Source organism: Bemisia tabaci, chromosome 9 (genome assembly GCF_918797505.1).
Source record: "Bemisia tabaci chromosome 9, PGI_BMITA_v3".
NCBI lineage: Eukaryota > Metazoa > Arthropoda > Insecta > Hemiptera > Aleyrodidae > Bemisia > Bemisia tabaci.
In genome coordinates this window covers 4,553,162-4,578,075 of record NC_092801.1, presented here as the reverse complement: position 1 = coordinate 4,578,075, position 24,914 = coordinate 4,553,162, and the positions used below count along the sequence as shown (strand labels likewise).

The window sequence follows — 24,914 nt, the reverse complement described above, 5'->3', positions numbered from 1 at the left end:
GCCCATTGTGTCTATTAACAGTGTATTTTAATAAAGAAAAACGTCGCAGTTCATCAAAATATCATCTCTTTTCTCCGTCCTTTGGCAGAGATCATTTGCTACAATAATCCTCCCTTTTGCTTCATGAATCCTTCCATTGTAAGCTGTCGGTTTATCGCTAAAACATGTCCTTTCGTTGAAATTTGGATCGGCTGCAATCAGCTCCTCCATTTTCGCACAGGATTGGAGTCGCCTATCAGGATCATCCTCGTCCAACTCGTAGACGAGTTTAATTTTGTACGGATGAAACTTGTGATGTTTAGGCAATCGACGAGTCTTACTCTATGAAACTCCATGCGGTTTGCCACCTCGTTGATTGTCTGCCGCGGATTTTCGATGAAATCAGCTAGAGTATCAATTTCTTGATCTCGTGTCATTGATTTTCGGCGTCCTGAACGAGGAGTGTCTTTCATCGAAAAAATGAAAAACAACTTAATCACCCAAAATACACATAATGAAAGAACAACTTAATTCGGGAAAGGCTGCAAAAAAATAACAAAGGATGAACAAAACCCGGAACGTTTCAAAATAGTTACAATTTCATTTTCTACCGGACAATAAATTGAAAATAAAAACGAGCCGTCGCTACGCTGTTATTGCGAGACCGAGACTTGCATCGACTTTTGTCGAAAAAGTTACCCTAAAATTTGCTTCTAATGTACGTATTTCTGCCAAACGAAACTACGTGCACTATGACGTGAGCTCGTTGCGCATGTATTTTTATGCGTCTCAGGGCTCATATCTTAATGCACATAGTTCCGTTTGGGTGAAATACGTCCAATTTTCTGACGCAGTTCTGGGAAATTGGGATTACAGTTGTGGTCAAGGCAATGAACCGTCGAGCGTGATGCGACCGGAAATGCTCAACCGGAAACGCGAAATGGTTCCATTTAAAACTCATGCGACAAACGGGTGCAAAACCCGATGTCGTCCCTGAATGTGAAGACTCGGCAGCCTGGAGGGGAGTCTCTTCTGAGAAGCGCGTCCGCAATGAGGTTCCACGCTTCAGGACCTCTTTTGGAGCCTTGTGGGCCCCTTGGGTTAGCAACTTCTCGACTTCCTCGCTGTCAGACGCAGAGTGGCGACCCTAGAAGTAGCTTTCCCAAAGGGCCGCAATGTCCTTGGGTGAGCCCCTCTGCGTATCCTCGGTCAAATGTTTTCGCACCCGTTAAGGGGGCCCAGCAGCGCTTCGTCCAGGATGTCAGGTTTTCCTTACAACTCTCTCCAGTGAGGCAAGACGCGTTCTCGTAGCAGTTTCTTGCTTCAATGATTATCTTTCTTGCACTTTGGTATAATTCAAACAGTTATCGTACTTGCAGGGTAGGGAATAATTTACAGTTTTAGTTTTTTGGCCCTAAAAAGGGCCGTTTTAAGAAGTCGACCCACCTTCAGAACGCATGGGCCATCTGGACCACATTGTCCCGGGCGGCTGGGGATCCGTCAATTTCTTCAAGCAAAAGCATCCCTTCTAAAGGGATGGGGCATCCCTTCAGTTTCGATGTTGCCGGATTTGCTGTTTAATGCGCATGCGCGAACATGAAAAAATCGACGAGTGAGTGGGCAGAGTTGGCAATTTTTTTTTTTTTTTTTTTTTTTTTTTTTTTTTTTTTTTTTTTTTTCTTCTGTTGTTTAATGGCTTTGTGACTAAGCACCTGCAGCCGACTTTAGACTAGTGTGTTTATTGTAGTGAGTAGGTTACAGGTGATTAGATACCGACTGTAGAGGTGTGAAAAAGAAAAAATTAGAAACATGGAAAAAGGTGAGGGGTTGATAAAAAAGAGGAGTTGAGTAGGGAGAGGGTGAGAACCCTTCACCATTTTCACGCTCTGATACCCGGCAGAGCGACTTCCTATGACCAGAGACTGGGTAATGGAAAACAAACAAAGTGAACATACGGTAGGAATTGAATGTGTGAGAGAGAATGATTTGTTTGGACAAAAGGTAGATTGAATAAAACAGAGGGTAAGACGGTTGGTGGGAGTGAAAAAAAAGTATAGGGAAATTATTAGTGTAAGAGTGAAGATTTGGTAGATTAGAGGTGGATATCGTGAGTTGGCAATTTTGAGTGACTGCACACCCGTTACTGTCATCTGCAACTGCGTCTCTCAGAGCGGCTTGCTCAGGTGTGTCCGACTCGGGGGAATCTTCCGGAAAGAATTTCCCGCGGGGCTTCCCGTAGGTGTCGGTAAAGGAGCGGGTCTCGCCAGCGTCCCCGCCGAGCCCCACGGTCCCGATTACCTCTTGCGGTTTCACTTTCTCGCCTTGAAGCTTGTACACTATGCTCCAGGGGTCTCCCGCCGTAGAGGTCACCAACTCCCTCCACGACTCTCTCTTGGCTTTCCTCAGGGATTCCTTGTAGTCCCTTCTGGCCTTCTGCCCGGCGTTCCGTCTCTCCTGTCTCAGGAGGGAATCCCCCGCCCGTTGGAAGGACCTTCTGTCCTTGTCCATGGACAGGTCGCCGCTTCACCGTCTGGCGGCAGCTATCAACATTTATTTATTTATTTATTTATTTATTATGACATACGTACATGAGAGCCCTATTATTAGAGCTATGGCACAGGTCAAAAAACGCTAGGAATTAGAATATACAATAATTAAGAATATAAATTACAACTGTTACATTATGTAATGGCTAGTAGAATGTTACTCAACAGGTGAATTCAGGAATTCGTTTAAATCATAAAATGCCTTGCTCAGGAGGAGATTTCGAAGTAGATTGAACAATTGCTTTACTTCACCATCGCGGAGTTGTTGTTTGATGTTCCAGGGTAAACCTTTTATAATTGGGATAGCCGAAAAGCAATCTTGATCAGATCGTAACATCGTATTATCGTAACATCACATTACAACACACACACACAACATGCATACATCGGCACATCGGAACATTTTAAGGCATGTATCGGTGGTCGTTTCCTCGAGTTTCATAACCCTTGACTCGATTTCTTCGTCTGTTGCGATCACAGGTTCGTTCGGCCTCTTTCCCACCCACGCGATGGATAGCTGCGCGCGGTATTCATCCCAATCAGCGGCTTCGGTTTTGAATCTGCCTTCAGACTCGTTGGGGGCCTCGCCAGCCATATAAGCATAAATAATTGACAAAATATCTATCGAAGATGTTGGAGTGCCTTGTGGAGGCGTCTGTGTGATATCATTCGAAGAGTCGGACCAATAAAAAGAAGGTTATTTTCGAAATTTTTCCCGGACATAACACTCAAATTCGGGCTTAAAATCTTGGAAACGAGCCTCATCTGGTGAAAATAAGTTTTCCCCCTCGTATTCTCTCTTCTGCCACTCGATATCAAGATATAATTTCACCGCTCGGTTAGCGAGGCTTAATTCATGTAAAGTGGGGTAGCCAGCTGTGAAATTCTTCGTCTTTCTTCAGAAATCGTCCATCTTTCTTATTAGTTGATACTTCCATATTTTGTATCACTTCGGCTACGAACTCACCTATCAAGTTTCTAAGTGCTACCTTAATCAAAATACCGGATTTTTGGTGATAGGGTGCAGCGAAAAACATAAATATTCGAAATTACATGACATGAGCCGTGGACAAGTTGGCTCCTCGACTATAAAATGGGCTATTATAATCTCTTCTTCTTCAATTTTTACCTCTTTCCTTCCGCAAGGCGCAATTGCGATTTTTGTTTTAGTCGCTGGTAATGGTGGAAATCCGCTTTTTAGCGCATAATTTAAGTCTAAAGACCTATTCAACTAATGCATGTACATGAAATCTATTCGATGCTAGAACAGGTTTTATAACATTTTCCAAAACTGTTGAATTATTCTTAAAACGTGGAAGTTTCCAATTCATTAACGTATCGAACATGGTTTTCTGATTGACTAATGCAACGACTTTTCGGATAAGTTTATTTTCCGCGAACAGTGGTGTCTAGACCGAAAACATTGAATTGCTAACTCGGCTCCTTGAATTGGGCTGGTAGGCAATCCGTGACACAAGCAAAAATGGCTACGATAAATGGCATTATTGCAATTCTAATTGAATCGGGACGTGCGAAAACCAATAATGTCCATTTTTCCAGTCTTATGTTCTGAGTTGATAGTACCTTTCGGAGTTGGTTGCGACCACGAAAGTGGCGTTAAAACTCGTCTTCGGGTTTCCTTAATCCCAAAACGAGTCCTTTCATCACTTTCACGGTTGTATCAACTCTTAAAAAGTATTATCAACTCAAAAAAACTTCAGACTGGAAATATGGACATCAGCGGTTTTCGCACGCACCGATTCAATTGCAACATGAATTTCGCTCCTTCAAGGATGGAGGATAGGCAACAAGCACGGTTCTTGAAAGTTGCAAGAATCGGACGACTTAATTGCAACTTCTTTCAACTCATGCTACTTGGGCATGTGAGAATGTTGGTTTCGGGAAAATCTAAAGTAGTAGGAAGTATGTAATAGTTTCAATTTAGAAAAACTGACACTCCGCTCTATTATTTACGACTATGATCGGTCCCTCATCAACTGGTCGAGCATCTAGTCTCTCATCAGCTGTTTCAGCTCTTCCGAAATCCGACCGTTAAAAAAACATCGGAGAAGACCGGAACTCGAAAAATTAAAATTTTGACAATGATTGTTACAAAAATCGGGTTAGAATTAAGAAAAGTTGCTTCAAGGAAGGAGTTACTTTTACCTTCTTTTTCAAATTCCCAGATGAAGAAAAGGTAGTCTGGATTGCATATTGCGTTGCAACTGTTTCAACCGGGATGAAACATGGCTCTATCACTGCAGGTTTCAGCTTGTTCACAAGAAACAACCCAGGGCCCACGACGAGGTCGTGGCTGTGAATCACCCCCCCCCCCTTCCCGGTGCTCACCCTTACTTTCACACCCACACGGTCATTATCCGTGAAAACAATTGGTGAAGAATACAACATTACTTAATTCTGAATTCCAATTTCATTGATGAAGGGTGTATGTATGACCGCTGAAGTGAACCACAGATCGTGTCCGAAGCGGCGCAAAATCCAATTTTCGACATTTTTTTCCGTCGTTTTCAGCGTTTTGATAACGAAATTACATTATTCCTGATATCTGCGGCTCCCACGTTGGGGAAAATGCCGCCTGTGGAATGTGATGAACCCAAATTTCTACCAATGTAACTGTCTTCTCCTGGAGGCAAATACTTTTTTTTTTTTTTTTTTTTTTTTTGGCTTTAAGCACTTTCTGATGAAAGTGTAATGTACGTCTTCTAAAAAGATTGCCTTTTACCATGAAATTATTGTTAATGGAAATGAGAGAGAAAAGAAGATGAAGTTATCTGATAAGGAAGGAATGCTGTAGCGTAGGCAAGTACGTCTGCGGGGCGAAAACACTTGCCCCAAGACATTACCAGAGAGCGATAGGTGAAGCATAATTCAGATACGGCACACGGGCCAACCGGTCAAACTGGATTTGAGAAGGAATTACGCGGACGCGTGTTTTAAGTTGAGAAAGGTTGTGAAGGGAGGCACCAGTGAGTGTTGTAATTAAGGATTTACTGAGAAAAGGAATCAAAGAGAAATGTTACCTTTTAAAACGATTAAATAATCAAGAAACGAATTTAAATATCTTATGGAAAGCCGGGGGGGCGGTTAGAAAGCCCGCAGCGCGATCGGGCGGGCGGCGGAACTAGGCGCGCGGCGCGACATGAGGCACGGGCGGTTTGCCTACCTGATAGATTGCAGGATAAATATTGGCGGCGCGAGCGGCGCCAACATCTGATAAGACGGGTAGTAGTACATTCGCCGAGTCATCAATTCTCGGCGGATAGCCATGTACTGGTGCGTCGTTTGGACACCTACTAACACCTACGTGAAAAGTTCGGGAGGTGGATTGCTAGCTGAAATGGCCCGCAACGTGACTTTAAAGAAAGCAGGTGGTTTGCTTCCGCAGTATACCTATGCTGCCGTGGACGGGCGCCAATTAAAGTTTGCGTCGAAGGGTGATTTTGGTCACACCTCAGTCCGCCTCGAGATAAAACCGAGGAACCGGGCGCGGGTGGTGGGGTGGGAGGTTAGGGTGTTCCGTTTTTAGACAACCATCCCAAAACCTTGCTCCCCGGGCTTTTTCCCATTCCTTTTGGCCCCCAAAAGACAAATATGAAGTTTCAGCACCATAGCTGAAGTCTAAACTTTCCCCCAAAGCGATGAAAATTTTGGGAGCAATTACATTGGTTTAAATGGGGAGAAAATAGGCCGATTCGCGGAATTACGTTTTTCGGTCGTAAAATGCGCCAGCGATGAGACATAGCCGACCAATCACGCTCCGCCTTTAAACCTGTGTCATCTATGTCGTCCCGACAAAACCAAAAATTTCAACAATCAGGCTGCTGATAAGACGGGTAGTAGTACATTCGCCGAGTCATCAATTCTCGGCGGATAGCCATGTACTGGTGCGTCGTTTGGACACCTACTAACACTAACGTGAAAAGTTCGGGAGGTGGATTGGCTAGCTGAAATGGCCCCGCAACGTGACTTTAAAGAAAGCAGGTGGTTTGCTTCCGCAGTATACCTATGCTGCCGTGGACGGGCGCCAATTAAAGTTTGCGTCGAAGGGTGATTTTTGGTCACACCCCTGAGTCCGCCTCGAGATAAAAACCGAGGAACCGGCGCGGTGTGGTGGGTGGGAGGTCCTCTTGTCCTCCGCGCGGGCGCTTCTTAGCTGCTTTAACTGCGTTTTAAACCCTCATGCAGATGGACTTGCGGTGTTCTATCTCCGGGATGAGACACGTCCTTATTTAGAGCACTTGTGCCGTGATCATTTGGATAATTAGAATCTTAGAATGGACCATTAGACAAGGTACGAATTTAAGCGATCTGATACATGTTACTTAACCAGAATTTAGCGTAGAAAACGATTCACACAACGAAAATTACGGAAACCAACTCCTAACGAAGATATTAACGTTTTTATTTCACATTGGTTACGAGGAATTTGAACTGCCCGCTCACATGAAACTCAAAACTCTACGTGAGTCAAATCGCCCACTTACAACGGTTTCAGCAAGCTTCTCAATCGAGCAATGTTCATTTCCCATCATGTGTTGTTCAAACTATTAGCAATTTGCTATAACTGAGCCAAACCGTCAAGATTGAGGTTGCCAGATTTTTATATCGCAGAGACTGTCATGATAACGTTTAACGCGCGATGTGAATCACGTAGAGCATTGAGTTTTTATGAGCGGGTGGTTTGAATTCACGCATTAAGAATCATTAAATATCTTCGTAAGGAGTTAATTTCGGTAATTTTCGTTGTAAGCATCGTGTTTTACGTAAAATTTTGGTTAAGAAACATGTATCAGAATGCTGAAATTCGTACCTTATCTAGTGGTCCATTATTCCATGTTATTTTCATACCGTTGAATTTTAGCTTACTTAAGTTGAGCTTAAATTTAGTATCTTTTTTTGTTTTTAAAAAAAGTCGCAACTTTATAATATTGTTATATTATAGGGCAACCCCTAGAGAGGGTATTTTAATATAGTATAAGCACTGTCCTCCCTCCCCACAATAGGAGGACAGTGATTATACAGTAAATATATATAAAAATGTATAGAAATAATTTATATAATTATTAATAATTAACATTATTAAATATATAATTTAGATTTAAATATTTACTAATGTTAGTAATAGAGAAGGAGAGGTAGAATAATATATATATTTCCTATTAGTGCTGGATACCATAATAGATTCTGCTAACGAATGGATGCCAGATGACATTTTGTCTGCGACAGTGGAGCGAGTTAGCTAGTAAATCGTCACATGCAGCTAAGATCTGGTACATCATAAGAGAGCTGGGAATGTAGGTACTCTTACTGTAACGTCCATAACCTTCAAGAGGTGAGCGAGTAAAAAGTTCGAGAAGCGAATTAGATGTTTCATTAAATTTTGGCGCGGAGGTGTCTTTCTGAGTGGGTGCCCCCGGTTTTGATTTTGAGAATTTGGGCTTATTTGACTCGGAATCGACGTCTCTGGTTGAGGCTATCTTTTTCAGGATTTCGACTTTTACGCCGTTGGTTTGGCCTTGGGTGGTCAAGCCGGCATTATCTGAGATCGTAGCATGTTTCTCAACAGTTGATGCCATCTTAAGATTGTTGGTCTAAATTCTTGATGAATTAGGACAAACTAATTAAGATATGTTTGAAACTAAAGGTCGCTGTGAGTAGGTTTTGATGATAGGTCTAGGAAACGCTAAGACACTATTTCCTCGCACTATTTCGTCGCAATCTGAGCGGGAAATTCAACTTTTTGAAATGTTTTGAATTTCGTCAGTTGAAGGTATTGTAAAAGTACTGGATTATTTGGGAACGTACTGAAAAAGTACTATAAAAGTACTGTTAAAGTACCGATTTCTGGCCAGCCTGTTTTAGTAGACACCTGAGTTGAGAAACTGCGGCTAAAAGACGGTATCATTGCTGAGTTTCATGATTCAGAAATTTTGTTCTCTATAGGTACAGGAGAGCCCTTGTGGAGTTTTTTATCACAATTTGGTAGGGCCATGCTTGAAGCGGAGTTCAGTTACTCAGTAAACGCAGTTTCCTCATCTGGCGATGTCATTAGAGCCTGTCAAAAATATCAATTCAAACAGGTCCCAATTTTGGCATTTTAAACAGGTTTTCTTTGCAGATTGGGATTAAAAATACCAGCGCTTCACTTTGCTCATTGTAACAAATGAAAATTATGACTAAAAATTATAATTACCGTTTTCTATACAAGTTCGACCATATTCTTGGCATGTACGGTTGGCAATCCGTATGTTACTGTAATTAAAAACATCAATTCTTACATTAATACATAGAAGAGAACAAATCATTTATACTGAATAAAATGAGTCATTCCGAAAAGACAAGATTTATGCGGGACATGAAACTGCAGGACTAAAAAATCAATCATTTTTCAGAGCCTCACTTTTATTTCAGTTTCCGTTGAGCAGAATGCAGGAAGTTTTTAGCAGTCCCATGCTAAAAACCCCATTCTCCACAAAATATTACCTAATTAGTAATGATTTTCTTGTTATGCTCATTAGTCACAAGATGCCAATTACTTACTACTGAAACAAGTCGTTTGTGCAATTGGCTGTTTCGACACCCTTGTGAAGTCAAAATCAGCCTGTTCAACTTTTCATCCTACAAAAGCGGATGGAAAGTTGGATACAACAAAATTTTATTCGACACCAACCTCTGCCTATAAACAACACCTAAAACCTCTACCTAGGTATGTAAGTCTGTACATTAGGAGAAAATGCAAACTTTAAGTTATAAGTCATTGCTTTCCCGCAGGTTGATTCATGCATTCAAGTCTTATTTGATACATTCTGGGTTCATTAATCTTCACGATTGCTCTTGAGAGACAGCACATGAATCCTAGTTTGCAGGAAAATAAGGTCAAGAATTGTTACTCCCTAGTAGCAATTTTTTGTTTTTTTTACATAAAAAAAAAAAAATAATTTCCACTCAACTGGACGACTCGTTGTGAGATAATTTCGAAGTCGAAGGAGTGGACGTGACTCGGTTCTCTTCCGTGGCGTGGCGTGAATTGCGATATATCGATTGATTCGCCATTTAAACCTATGGAAAAAGATCGATTATCAGGGCGTTCGCAGCGAACACCTTAGTAATCGATTCTTTACTGTAGCTCCAAATGGCGATATATCGATAATCGATCCTTCACGCCACGCCACTGGTCCCTTTGGTTATTTTTTACTACTTCGGTAATAAATACCCATTGAATATCATCATCTCAAAATTTTAGTATTTATTACATTTTTACTCAGTAACAAATATTTTTAATAATCAATTTGTTATGTTATCCTAGAACCAAAACAAGCACAGTCTGAGATATTTGAGAAAACTAATTGGGGAAAAAACAATGTCCTCAATTTTACTGCTTTTATTTTCTCTCAAGCTGATTTTCACAAAAAAAATCATGCTCGCTCACCTGTCACAATACTTAGATTTCTGATCAAGTTGAAACTTTATCTACTCGTTGTAGAGTGAGATTAAAGTACAGCAAAACTGAAAATCCCGAAGTTAAATCGTATTTCTGTAATTAAATTTTTAATGTTTGACTAGCTCCTGTAATCGTCGTGTTATTTTTCAAGTCTTAGATGCTTCATTATTATGTAATACATAATTTGATCATATGTCAGGAAGTTACGAAACGTCTGACGCAGTTCGACTAATTTTGTTAAATTTACTGTAAGAGTCATGCATAATCTTCTAGAAGTAATTTGAACGCTCGCTCACAAAAAACATTCTTGCAGCAGCTTCAGCTCGGCTGCACGCGAGAGCAGCGCTTTTATTTCAGCGAAATGTTTCTTTTGTTTTTGTGGTAAAATTAGACATATCGAGGCCTTAAAGGTCACCGAAGATAGAATTCCATGGTTGTGTAACACACCTTGTGTTACACAACAACTCGTGTTACACAACAACTCGTGTTACACAACAACTCGTGTTACACAACAACTTGTGAACACAACTTGTGTTCCTTAAACAGTTCCTCACCTTAGAGAGTTCTCGTATTCTGTAATTATGGTTAAACATGGTTGGAGAAGGGCTTAAACGTACCATCATGAGTAACCACTTTGCGAACCTCGAGTAAACTGCATTTCAAGTATCGAGAAAAACTCTGTTGGATTATTAGAAATTCCATGTCATAATTTCAGGGCGATACTTTTCGCTGAGTCAGCAGGAATATTATGTTGAATGGTATTTTTGTCATTTTGAAGAGATTTCCAGATGACTCAAATAAAATTTTCGTCAGGGAATTTTTTACTTTTGACGGCGAGTTAGGTTGATACCTACCATGGCAGATAATTGTAATCCTTCGTAAGAATCAACCGCATAAGTTGAACTGTTTAATTTTACTCAACTTTCGCCAAAAGGGACCGAGTTTATCAGATAGAACTAACCTACATTTTCGGAAAAATCGAGGTAAGATTGTTTTTGAGCTTCACTGGTCATATATTTTCCACTGCCGAAAACTCGAAGTCGAAAAAACATTCGTCTGGGAAGAGAGGGGTTAAGTTTATTTTCTAAATTGAATCTTTATAATAATAAAACCTCTTTTTCTCAGTTTCAACTTTGTGGGTCGGTTCCCCCTCTGATAAACCCTTTCCTACATTCGATACTTTCAATGGGTTTAAATGAAGGACAGCTTTGCAACATCAATTTTCCTCTTTTTAAATGTATTTAAAAATATCGATATTTGAAACGGATTTGAATGGAGGATAATAGTGTTTCCAACTTGTGAAATCGCCTCTGCCTTATGTAACATAAACTATGACTATGACTATGTAATGACTATGTAACATAATGTTACATTTCCTAGAAAATATAGTCTTTAGTTCTGAAACCGTATTCATCGGCAATGTAGCTGATCCAATGAAGTCTGTTGTCCGGGTAGAGCACCGTGTAGCCTCCTTGTTTCACTAAGACCAGTTGTCCCTTGACTCTCTTGTAGTATCCCTGTTCTATGCGCGGGTAGCCGCTCGCGTCCAGGTATCTGGAAAACATTTAATTCGAGACAAATCAATTTATCATCACGCGAAGGTTATTGAACCCTGCGTATGGTCGACGGGATTTCTTTAAAGACATTTTAGGTCAAAGAGAAATTATGAAAGTGTCGAGGAGATAGGTGGACGAAATGACCGTGAATAATAAAGAATCGACTTAGAAATTATCCTACACAATTTAAACCCAAACTCGAATTTAAATTCTATCCGACACGAATATATTTTAGTTTTTATGGTCCAAAACTTTCGATGTTACTTAGTGCTGCTAGAATTTCAGCTATTAACCTCGTTTTCAGCAGTATCAATAGCGACTTCAACTTGCCCGTTCCATCCTGATTTGCACCCTAAAAAACCTTAATTCACTCCTTAAGCCATAGCCGCAGCCCCCCCCCCCCCCCCATGACTAGTGGGCTGATAATTGAAATTGATAGACAAAGCGATAGACACATAGGAGACAGGAGAACAATGGGGCGGTCCTATTGGTCGAAGCGGGCGGTTGGAATGGGCAAAGGAGCTGAGTAATTGACTAACAAATGACAACTCACGAGAGACCCCATAGTTGGTCCATCATTTCCTCCCTTAGTCCATAAGAACCACCCATCTCTAACAATAGGATCGCTCCGTACTCCTCGTGCCATCTTTGTCTATAGCTTTGTCTATCAATGTCAGGAAGCTGACCGCTGATTCCGATCTGGCGCCTCGCAGTAACGTAACAAATCGACGGTGTAACTACCAGACCACGTATCTCGTTTTGGGGGTTTATGAATCACCGCTCACATTTTATTTACTTGAAAGAACACTGGAGAAAAAAAAACACTTTGGATCTAGAGTCCAGACTCTTGAAAACATTAACAAGAAAAAGGACTCTTGTTTCAATCAGATTTAAGATAAAATCAACAAGAAAATCAGCTCAAATTAAGAGGCTTGGTTCTTGATTTAAGCTTAAATCTGATTGAATCAAGAGTATTTTTTCTTGTCGATGTTTTTAAGAGTCTGGACTCTAGATGGACTCTGTGTTTTTTTTTCCAGTGAGGAAAAATCAATATCATTTTCTGAAACTTCAAAGAGTTTCCTTCGCCTAGCGAGGCTGAAAAACGGAATTTTTCAGGAACTGACGTAGAGTAGATAGAAGAAAAGTCGTTTGGATCTAGAGTCTAGACTCATATTAACATTGACAAGAAAAAATACCCCTGATCCAATTCGATGTTTCCTTGAAGTGAAGAGCCGAGCCTCTTGATTTAGGCTGATTTTCTTTCAATTCAAGCAAAAAATCCGATTGAATCATGAGAATTTTTCCTATTTAATAGTGTACACAGTTTTCATTCATAAAATGAAGTATGACAGGAAGCACTGGGAAAAAAATAAACACTGGATCTAGAGTCCAGACTCTTGAAAACATTGACAAAAAAAAAAGGACTCCTGATTCAATCAGATGTAAGCTTAAATCAAGAACCAAGCCTCTTAATTTGAGCGGATTTCCTTTTGATTTAAGCTTAAATCTGATTCAAGCTAGAGTCATTTTTCTTGTCAATGTTTTCATGAGTCTGGACTCTAGATCCAATGTGGTTTATTTTACCAGTGAGCCTACGTCGTGAACTGAGATACGTGGCCTGGTAATCTAAATGGGAAATTACTCACTGGTAGTAGTAGCCCCCGTTCTGGGCGTAGTTTGGCTGTGGTGTAGTCGCAGATGTTGCCGTTTCTGTCGTTGTTGATGACGTCATCGGTGACGTCATTTCCGTCGTGGTCGTTGCAGGAGTCGCGGTCTCGGCACTCGTCATCGTATCGACGTTGTTCCCACTCCACCACGACCCGTCTCCGGATGACGTCACGGGGGTGGTCGATGTCCATGACGTCACTGGGGTCGTCGATTGGTACGACACCGGTTGCAGTGATGTGGTAGAAGGAGTTGTTGGTGACGTCATCGTGTATCCGCTCCACCAGCTGCTCGCCGTGCTCGATTGGGTCCACCATGTTTGGTCGCTTTAAGAAGTCGAAAGAAAGATAAGACATCTGCTACATGAATGCGCGAATTTAAAATGAAGTTAATTCAAGGTAGAAGATCGGCGAAATAAGAAACAGTTTGAAAATGAACGCATTTTTATGTTAAAGCTAGTATGGGTTAGGTTGTGACAAGTCATCTATGTCTTAGAACCTTCTGTTGAAAAAAGAAGTGAAAAGATTGAATAATGGCCGTGAGTGTGAAGAACTTTCCTAATGTTTCTCGAAAAAAATATTTCGTCGGGAGAGACGAGGCAACGTTGGAATGCTCTTACTGTGTGTGAACACAACATGGGCCATTTATGCTCTATATTTCGATGCCGCGATTATTCTAACGCAAGTTCAAATAATTGCGCCAAACACAGTGCGGCCGGTGTTGAACGTACACTAGCGCCCGTGAGACTGTAGGAATACTTCATGCATTGCGCCAAACAGTGTGGTCGGCGTGATGCCCATCTTAGCGCCTACAAGACTGCATGAATACTTCTTGCATTGCGCCATACGCAGTGCAGTCAGTTCGCGTGAAATGTACAGGCTGGGGCTAAAGTCCCGGGACGGCTGAATATCTTTTGAACGGATAGAGGTGGAGAGTTGAAATTTGGGTATGTCCCTTGAGTGAAAAAACAATTTGTTGGGTGGGTCAAAAGTTTGACTCCTCCCTCCAGGGGGCCCCCTGCCCCACGAACATCAGATTTGGCTCATCAATTTTTGCCAACATTTCCAATGCCACAATTTCACTGTCCTCGTCACTGTAATTCCTACGAAAAAAAGCGTTGTGTATGGCAGCTGCTATTCGTAGATCCGTAAACAAATGAGGCACTTGCTGAGATGCAACTACGTCCTTAAAATGCTTGAATCGTTTTAAACTACTATTAACGACCTCCACGACCCATCTCTGCTTTGTGCAAATGCGGCTAAGATTTGCTTCCTTTGTAGTCAGCTGAGAATCTTCTTTTCTTAAGCAAGGGATTGACACTATGAAATTTTTTTCCTCAAGTTCCGCTTTCACCTATCAAAGCCCCGATCAAGGACAAAACAATCACCGGCTTTGAAAAACTTCTTGAAAATGGGTATTTTCATCTTATGTTTCATTATATCAGCATCAGAGGCTGTTCCTGGCCTTAAACTTTCAGGGCCGAACACATCTAAAATATAGCCATTACTAGAAGTCACAACCATCGGTTTTATAAAGTTTGTCTTCTTCTGACCGCTGTAGCTACGGCGCTGAAAGTGGAAATTGTTGCTTTTATTAAGAAAAAGGTAGGTGCCATCCCAAATGGTTATCACTCTATCCTCTCCTTGCTGAATACGATTCCGTGTTTTAGCTATATCTGAGGTCTCGTCAATAATTTGTTCTCTGGAAAATTGTCCCAAATGCAAAGGAAGAAACAATTCATTAGGCACGGTTCTTGCCTCAGATATGTGACGACTCACAGTTGACTGATGAACATTCAAAATATTTCCAATTTGTTTCTGAGTCAATCCAGAATGAACATGCATCATGAAAATACCCGCTTTGTTACCATTGTCATCACTGGGAAAATTCGCACTTAAATCGTTAAACTGCTCTCGAGATAATCCGGTCCAAACTTTTAAGACTTTTTTTTATCACACAAATTTTTGAAATAGTTTTTCGACACGTTATTCTGTTTTTCTATCAGTTTCTTTTGGAACTCAAAAATAGTTTGAAACAAATTGTCTATTCCGGCAATGGTAAAAACAGAATTTTCCACGCCTATTTTTCTGATTTTCGATCAGTTACTTTGGAACTCAAAAATAGTTTGAAACAAATTGTCGATTTCGGCACTGGTAAAAACAGAATTTTCCACGCCTATTTTTTTTTGCACACTTAGCAACGTCTTCATCCTTTAAGGTGTCATCATCAATGACGCGCACAGCATTGGCACCCTTCGGGAATTACAAGTTGATGTGTGTTGAGAACTTTTTTTTTATTTTTATTTATTTATTCTTTTGCTTTTTGCACATTTGGCTTCACAAAAACGTCATTTTCTAAATAAAGGTACTGATAAGTATAAACATATTTACATAAAAATCGTCTTAAATTCATTCATTGACATTCAAAAATTCATTGATTGAGTACGGGCATTTTGCAATCAAATGTCTTGTGGCCAGCTTACCGAATGTTGGTCTTCGACCCGCGCATTCTTGCGAATATACTGAAGATCGTTTGACGATCCGCACCCAAGCACGCAACGATCATGGAAGTTCAGCGTTCGTTTAAAGCAAGTTAACTGGACGCGAATCTCCGGATTTGATGTTTCACCACTCTGTTTGTGGATATAGTAATGAAATGAAGTAACAGGATGTGGATGTTGTATCAATTTATTGTTAAAAAAATAGTCTTAAACCTAAGCATTGGTTAAGAGCCAGTAATTAAGAACCATTAAACAAATTGTAATTGACACCCCAGATGGGGTGGTTGTACATCTTTTTAATTAATAAAAAAAAAATAAAAAAAAATAAAAATAAAAAAAAAAAAAAAAAAAAAAAACATGTCGCTGAGTATGTTAAATTTAAAAATTTAAATTTACGATAATTTAAAAAACTTTTACAACAATTTATAAACACTCACTTGCATTAACTATTTCGCGAAAATTTAACAAAAACAGAGGACTGTTATTCACCGCACCGTTTAAATAAAAAGATGGCACATCGGAGAACACGACGTTTTCAGGGTCCTCATCCTTCTCCCGAAATTGTTCGCAGAATTCGACACGCTTGGGATAATCGTCCTCTTTCAATTCTTGGACAGAATGACATTGTAAGGGTAGTATTTTTCCTTATTTAAAACAAAGCGGACAGATCGCGTATCTGTTTCGGTGCTCTGCGCGGCCTCACGAGTTGAAGTTCGCGGATTCTCGACGTAAGTTAGGAGAATTTCTTCCGATTTTTCGGTAGACCTTCACAAGACCATTTTCCCAAAATCTTTCCACGGCTCTCTCTACGGTGGACTTTGAGATTGGAGGCCTACCCACAAATAAATCATTGAAAACGTCACGCACATTTTCCCACATCTTATGGAAATTAAAATACGGCAACGCAAATTTGAGTGACTTTATGTGCCTTTGTTTTCGAATTATTCAAAAGACATTTGACTAGAACACTTATAAATAATACAATTTCTGCTTGTAGCAAGTACATTGCAGCAACGCAAATACGCGTGAACGCAAATACGGCAACGCAAATTTGAGTGACTTTATGTGCCTTTGTTTTCGAATTATTCAAAAGACATTTGACTAGAACACTTATAAATAATACAATTTCTGCTTGTAGCAAGTACATTTACAGTGGACTTTGAGATGGGAGGCCCACCCACCAATAAATCTTTAAAAACATCTCGCACATATTCCCACATATTATGGAAATTTTAGGTGAGAATTGAGAACCTTTTGAGCGCTTAAATGTATTCACTCTTTTTAAATTTTCATACTAATTGTACAGACACTGTCCTCATACTGTTATTTTACTCATAACTCTTGATACTAATGCTCAATACTAATTCACTCTTTCTGTCTAAACTTTCAGTATTTTTCGGCAATTTGAATAATTTATACATCATGGTATGTAGTTGGGAAGGACCTCATCCGAAATCGGCCATTTCCAACTACAAACTTATCTTAGAAAATATCTTCAGGGTCTATTGGTTCCCGAGTTCAAAATAGTCAAGATTTTTTTAATAAGATAATTAGGATGGAAGAGGTCAAAGTTAAATTTCTAAAATGCCATACCTTGTGAACGGCATATCTTAGAGACATATGGTCTCGAGAAAACCATCGGCTTTTAATTGATATTAACAAAAACCGGTCCACTTTAAAATTGAAAAAGGTTGATGTTCTGTAAACAGCCGAATGTATTTCATCATTTTGAACAATTACTTCTAGCAAGTATCTCTCCTTAGACAACAATGGAACTTTGCGTATTTGACAGAGCAGCAATGATATATACACAACAATTAAGGAGACTTTATAGTCCGTGGATGAAACAAGCATGTGGCTCTTAAAAAGAATATTCTCTGATACGTCTAATCACCCGCTCCATATGAATTCTCAGGCTTGCTATGACTTTGGTGTATCGGGCATCTGCATGGGACATGCACGAGTCATTTTGTACACTAGGAGGACGCAATAAGGTACACTCCTTTTCGAGGAGGAGGGATTCCGCATGCTTAAACCCTCTGTCTGCCATGACATCGTCATAAGATCTAGTTTTGTCACCATACCAGGGAATAGCTAGCAGGGTCACTCTTTGATTCTTGGTGAGTCCTGGTCCTGTCATTGAAAAGATGATGCGCATCCGAGTTTACACAAAAATTATTCAATTAACGACGAAAAACGCACAGATACCTACGAACCGTGGAGCCAAAATTTGATACTACAATGGATCACGAATGATACATTAATGCTTTTCTGACAATGGGACTTGGACGGTTATACCCATTTTACCCCGATAAGTAAATTCAGTGAAAGCAACCAGTCATTAGTTGCCAAAGCTTTTCCATTGTATTGTATAAACTAATTTAGAGGACGTACTGAAAACTTTGCCAGTGCAGGCGGAAACTAAAAAGGCTCAGATAAAAGTTTATTATCTTTCATCTGTAACAGCATTAAGGAGGCAAAAGGGGGCTACTCAAATTCCAACTCTCCAGCTTTCTCCGTTCTAAAGATAGTCAACCGTCCCGGGACTTTTGCTTCACCCTGTATGTTAGCGACACGTGTCGGAAAAAAACGCGCTCGGATAAAAAAAAAGGTTCTGAACCAAAATGTTGTGCCTTGAAAAGTTCGGCATTGACTTCTCGCTGCTTATTTCAAATGCATGCTCTCTCTTCGCGAAATGATTAGCTAGGTAGGATTTAACCACACGTAGTTTGAAGGAACTGAAATAAGAGGGAAATTCCTCGATACTCCACGCTGGCAAATTGTGGAAATAGTCCAGTTCTAGAGGTCCAAAAATTCACGTGTTTCGGGTCATATTTTCTTTTTCTACAAGTTATCGCAACAAGTTTGGGGTATTTATGAAATCGTTCATTAGTAACACCATTTTGAAATATGATTGTAGTGAAAAGAGTAGCCAAGGTGTTATATGTGTTTTCACTTATTTATTTAATAAAATGCACTAAAGCTTTTCGGCGTGTGGCCATCATCAGAGCTTAGGTTACAAAGGTCAAAAAAACACATAACAAAAACATTTAAAAAAACATTTCGCCGGTCACAATTATCAATGCTAAATTACAGTTATGCGAATATCGGTTGAAAGCTTACTGGATATCAATACGCTGAGGGCTACATTGGGTGGTGGAGATATATGCCTGGTTTATCCTTCACCAGAGAGCATCATCTCACAACATTTTTTATATTAAGTTAATTTAAAATTTTAAGTTTGGGGTCTTCATCCGTTCGAGCATTTGATGAGCGACTTCAACTCAATCGAAATTGCTTTATTGACGGGCAAAAAGGCGATTATGGATTGCCGCTAAAATTCTCACTTCTACGAATAAATGAGGAACCCTGTAGCTTGCCACAACACCATCAATGAACTATAATCTCTTCAATGAGCCGTTCAGTTCAGCCACTCCAGCGAACAGCTCACCCAGCGAACTTTTGTGCAGCGTCGACTTTCATTCGTTTCTAAAGTTGTTAGCTGATTTTGGCCTGGTTTGGATGTGGGGATAGACACTTCGAAGCCGCGAGTTTGGAGATCTTCCTCACACTGCTGAAACCCTCGATCCAACACGAAAATATCTCCACGTTTGAAAAATCTTTGAAACAAAGAAGTGTTCATGCAACTTTTAATAATGTCTGCACCAGACGCGCTGGCTGCCCAGAATCGGTGGGGTCCTAAAACATTGACTATGAGTCCAGTACTGGAGACTTCCAACATAGGTTTAACGTACTTTGTTTTCTTGTGGCCGCTCCAAGTCACTTTTTGAAATTTAAAATCGGTTGATTTGTTCAAATAAATGTAAGTCCCAACCCATATTGTTAAATCTTTATTAAAGTTTTCGCGGTCAAAGTAACTTTCATCTGGTTTCACAGCAACACTAAACATAAAATAGTTAACAGGAAGTCTGAGCTTGCGACTGATATCCAGAAAAATTGAGAAAGTTTCCTAGGAGCTTTTACCTTGCTTCTGGGTTTGCTAAAAAAGTTGACCGATCACCAGGAATTAAAAGAACTTTCATCTGGTTTTTCAGCACCACTAAATATAAAAGAGTTATCAGGAAGTCTGAGCTTGCGACTGATTTTCGGAAAAATTGTGTAAGTTTCCCAGGAGGTTTTACCTAGCTTCTGGTTTTGCTAGGAAAGTTGACTGATTATCAGGAAGTCTGAGCTTGCGACTGATCTTCAGAAAAATTGAGAAAGTTTCCTAGGAGGTTTTACCTTGCTTCTGGGTTTGCTAAAAAAGTTGACTGATCACCAGGAAGTCGTGTATAGCCCGGGAAATATTGGACGTTTCGTCTTCCACCGTTTCGCGAGTCCTGTTGTCTCATGATGATTGTCAATGGTGCTTTCTATAAATGTCATTTTACAAACTAAAATAAGTTCTTTCCGGTAGCATCACCAACTCGCCAGTATGTTAGAAACGAGACCTTAATAGAAACACCACTTTTTTTATCACCCGTATAGATGTACCGGACAGTTACAGGTAATTGGTTTTTATGGTTTAACTACGTGCGGAGTGCAATCTAGAATAACGGAAAAGTATTTTGTTTTTTCACTTTCTCCAGAATTTAAGAGCACACTTCCTCGCCAAGCAGAGTAATGAAATCGTTTCGGCATTGCTATATGTAAGATAAGTTACTTAAATCTCCTTACAGACTGCTCAACGATTGTTCTCCTTTAAAAAAGGTTCAAATTTATGTAATAATTGAACAAGACCCAAAAAGTCTCCATTATTCGTAGTATTTAACTTTCCAAAATTCCCTCTGAATGTTCAATTATGCTTAGCTACAAAGAAAGTTATAGTCAGTAACGCCCAATCGCTTGAATGATGCGTCGAGGATGTGGAGAACACTTACTTTTATATTTCTGAATCTCAACATCAAATTGAATACATAACACTTTGTAACCAATTTTCATATTCATTGAGGGAATATGATTTGTTCCTTCCCGCTGTTTGCCATCTTTGTTTAAGCTTATGGCTCAAGTCCTTGCACGTCTTTTACATTTCTCATGATGATAACATTTTGTTCGGCGCCTAATATATTCACAAGTTCCGATGGGTCACTGATGATGATATTTATTGCGCGAATGAGTTGAAACACCCTAAGTTTTGTCAGGTTAATCGATGACATATGAAGGAAAAACACGATGTACACAACAACACAAGACTTCATATTGCATTCACTAACTTTCTTTACACGTAATTAGCCTAATTTAACTACTTCCCTTTACGATGGATCCTAGAGAGATGTTAACTAGAGACAAGGCGATGGAGATTGCCGGCTTTGGTTCTAGGCGCCCATAGTACCATAATTCTTTTTTATCATCATTTTAACAAACGGCATCAACCGAGCAGGTTTAAAGAATTTGACAGATGTATGTTGTTTGATTAAAATTAAAGGAAGCACCCTTGGCAATTAATTATCATCAAATTCATGTGTCCGAATTATTTCATTGATTCTTTGGAAAATGTATAGTTTTGAAATTTAGTTATTTATTTTTAATATATTTATTTATGGTTATGTAAAGATATACAGGGCTACCAGGGCCCCATAACGTACCTTATTGGCGCTATTCATTGATCATACAAAAATATGGGTCTGGATCCTAACTACATGGTTTAGGAGCGTGTCGTCATGGCAACATAATGCTTTTAGACAACAACAGAATCGGCGCGAATTTTTAAAAAAACACATGAGAGGTTGATAGAGGAAGTTTCCTCATCTTACCTTTAGAGCAGGGCTCATGGCCGACGTCTTCTCTCCTACTAGTGCATCGTGGCAGCAAACGGCGATGGCCCGAGCGTCCTCTTTCCGCAATCGGAAATTCTGCTGGAATACTTTTTTTGGCATGTTAAATGGGTTGCAATTGTCCCTTAATGTTTTCCGCAATATTCTTCTCTCCTCAATTCGTATTCGCTCCTCTATCTCTTCATTTACAACATCTTCGTAGTTCTCAATGACTTGCACGAGATTCGTCATCTTTAAAACTATCACGTGAAGCGTGGCCCAAATCGATGAAAAACTTGGTTTTTCACGGAATCGATAGCCATTCATTTCGATGAGTCCGGACCCGTCGATTTGGATTTCCATCGATTCCGAGATTCTGGTCGATTTAGGGCCGTATTTCTGCATTTTTGCATCGACTTGTGTCCTATCGATTTGACCGGCCCATAAGCGCAATGCTTTTCTAAATCGATACCATCCCCAAATCGATCATAATTTCTGTCAAAACTTGATCGTTCATAATCGGCCTGCTGGACTTTAGATCCAATGTGTTTTTTTTTTTCAGTGATAATAATATTTCTTACCTGGATATTATGTTTTCGTCCGGTTTTTCGTGATTTCTGAGTTAGGCTATGTACATTTCGGAATTTTCTTCCTTCTTCAGGCCAAAATTTTGATGGTTGTATAGCACTCTTTTTCTGAACGAACAAATAATATCCAGGTAAAATGATAAAACCACACAATAAATATTCTCACCTGGCGGTCGTGGTCTCAGGCGTGACCGTGGTGGTGGTCGTCGTCGTCGTCGCTGCGGTGGTGGTGGTGGTGAGCGGGAGGGGGGTGATGGAGGAATCGGGGTCCTTGTCGACGGGGAGCTCGGCCTGGACCGGCGGCGGGACGGAGGGCGGGACCTGCGGGAAGGGCACCGGGGTCGTCTTCTCGGTCCAGTACCACGGGAGGGTCGGCCGCGGGGTCGTCGTCCAGTGGCCGGGCCCCGGCGGCGGCGGCGGCCGCCCCACCACCGGCCGGTGCTCGAAGTCGGGCGGCCGCAGGGGCACCGTGTAGCCGGGGGCCCGCTCCGGTGGGGCCCCGGGCCCCGCCGCCGACGATGCCCGACCTAGGAGGAGCCCCGCGCAGCACAGCCAGGCTCTACAGACCCAGAATCGCTGGAAAATATGATGTGCGTTACGTTAGGATGGCTGTTTTTGGTAACATTGGATAAACTACAAAAACCCTCAAAAACATTTCTCGGGCAAAAAATCGGTCGAGGAAATGGACGTGTCACTTCCTTTCGATCAAGTATAAGATAGGCAAAAACCTTTGATGAATTCCCAAGGTCCACTAAGACTAATAATCATCAAAAAGTTCCAAAAACTTACTCGAAAAGAAAAAAATAAAATGAAAAATAAATCCCTTGCCAAAAATAACTAAAAAAAACCGATTTTGAGATAAATCCCTCGAATGAACTTGAAATCACAAAATCGGTCGAGGATGTCAACTGAAATTTTTCCCCCTTTAATTATGAGCTCCGCAACAAGCGTGACTCGCTTGTACCTTTCCATACACGAGCCGCACGAATTCATCTCTTCTTCTCTCCTCTCCTTCCGTCCATGGACAGAGGTCCAACATTTTTCGGATTTACTGACGCGACCGGCTGCGGCTCGATGCTCTCAGTGAATCGGTGCCTTCTTATCATCCCTGATGTCGGCTTCAAGTAGGTTGCAGTTTCAACGGTTGCAATTTTATCCCAATAATCTCTAAATTGAAAAAAAGTGGACTTTTGCTGTTTTCGCACGACACGATTCGAATGCTGTTATCGGTTCTTTATCCATTCTTGAAGGCAATCACGATAGCATTCACGACTTTAATAGGTCCTTGTCGCTGTCTCTTGGCGCTTATCACAAATTCACAACAAAGCAAAACAAAGGATCATCTGGACTGCATTTTGCAATTTGGAACTACATAATCTGGCTCATCTGAAAAAACACTTGTGTGCATAGGGAAACTAATGGCACATACGTTGTTTTTAAACCGGACTAGAATTTATAGTTCCTAATTGTAAAATGTAGTCCATCTGATCGCCCCGCGATTTTTGTAGGTGGCGTTCCCACCTCTCCGAATCAACCCGAAAATCCGCGATTTCGGCCGCGGCCGTATAGTTCCCCTGTCTCAATCATCCTCGATTTAGGCTAGGCCTAGGTTAGTTAAGTGCTGAGGAGGCTTGTGATTTGAGGGACAGTTCCTGTTGATATAATGATCGGAACTCCCTGAAATATTCTTGAAACTTCTTGATTTCATTATTTAGGACCTCCGAAGAAGTCCTAGAAAGTTGTTGATTTTTATTTCCTTAAGCTGTCATGGACCTTAAGCCTACTTGTTCGTCGTAAATGAAAGAAGGCCCGACAATGTCATAGGTTTTATCTCATTATTCAGTCCTCCTCATCGACTTCAGTTCATGGAAAATTTCATTTCCTAACACCGATTTTACCATTGAACTCAACTTACATGTACATTCGGAAATCTTGGGATATTCTTGAAACTTCTTGATTTCACTATTTAAGACCTCCGAAAAAGTCCCAGGAAGATGTTTGTTCTTTTCCTTAAGCTGTCATGGACCGTAAGCCTATCTTTTTCGTCGTAAATGAAAGAACGCCTGACTATGTCATAGGTTTGATCTCATTATTCAGTCTTCCTCATCGACTTCAGATCATGGAAAACTAATTTACTAACACCGATTTTACCACTTTCTCAACTAACATGTATTTTCGGAAATCTTGGCATATTCGTGAAACTTCTCGATTTCACTATTTAGGACCTCCGAAAAAGTCCCAGAAAGTTTTTGATTTTTATTTCCTAAAGCTGTCATGGACCTTAAGCCTATCTTCGTCCGTCGTAAATCAAAGAACGCCTGACAACGTCTTAGGTTTGATCTCATTATTCAGTCCTCCTCACCGACCTCAGATCATGGAAAATTAATTTACAAACACCGATGCAACGATTTTCAACTTCGGAAATATTCTTAGCTCATGCTTACCGGTTTCATCACTGAGAAATGAGTAATCCATTAAACAAAAAATGCAGCGCCATCCGTAATCACCACCGTTTACCGTTAGCGCAAGAAGGTCTTTCAACGCACTTTGTCTAACACTGAGCCTTTCAATTACAGATTCAGATTAATCCGTAGCTATTTCTAGGTTGCCTTTCAACAAAATCCTGCTTGCCCCTTCACCCCCGCGAAGCGAAATTACGGAAGATACTGAGCGCACCTCAGAGTGTTTATTTTTGGTGAATCGTCGATAGATGACCCTTATCGTTGATCAACGGGTCGATTCGACAGAAATTTAAATGAGCAAGTCCTGTCGTTAGCAGACAGCCTGGGGGTGTGATTAACGCCACGGCTTATTTCGTGCCTCTCGTCCGCGCTCTCGTGCTAAGGAAGAACGCCGTATGAACAAT

General features: G+C 40.6%; 2 protein-coding genes across 4 annotated transcripts in view; one reads left to right on the top strand and one right to left on the bottom strand.

Moving 5' to 3' along the window:
* The window catches only part of Mctp (multiple C2 domain and transmembrane region protein), a 338,130-nt gene that overhangs the window by 190,438 nt on the left and 122,778 nt on the right, over positions 1–24,914 (top strand). The gene's annotated exons all lie outside the window — the stretch shown is intronic.
* LOC109041760 (uncharacterized) lies at positions 7,509–24,501 on the bottom strand. The gene is made up of 4 exons (XM_072304363.1): positions 24,493–24,501; positions 22,215–22,624; positions 13,190–13,534; positions 7,509–11,541 (listed from the first exon to the last, which is right to left on the bottom strand). The coding sequence occupies exons 1-4, from the start codon at positions 24,499–24,501 to the stop codon at positions 11,364–11,366; spliced, it is 942 nt and encodes a 313-aa protein (XP_072160464.1). The 3' UTR covers positions 7,509–11,363.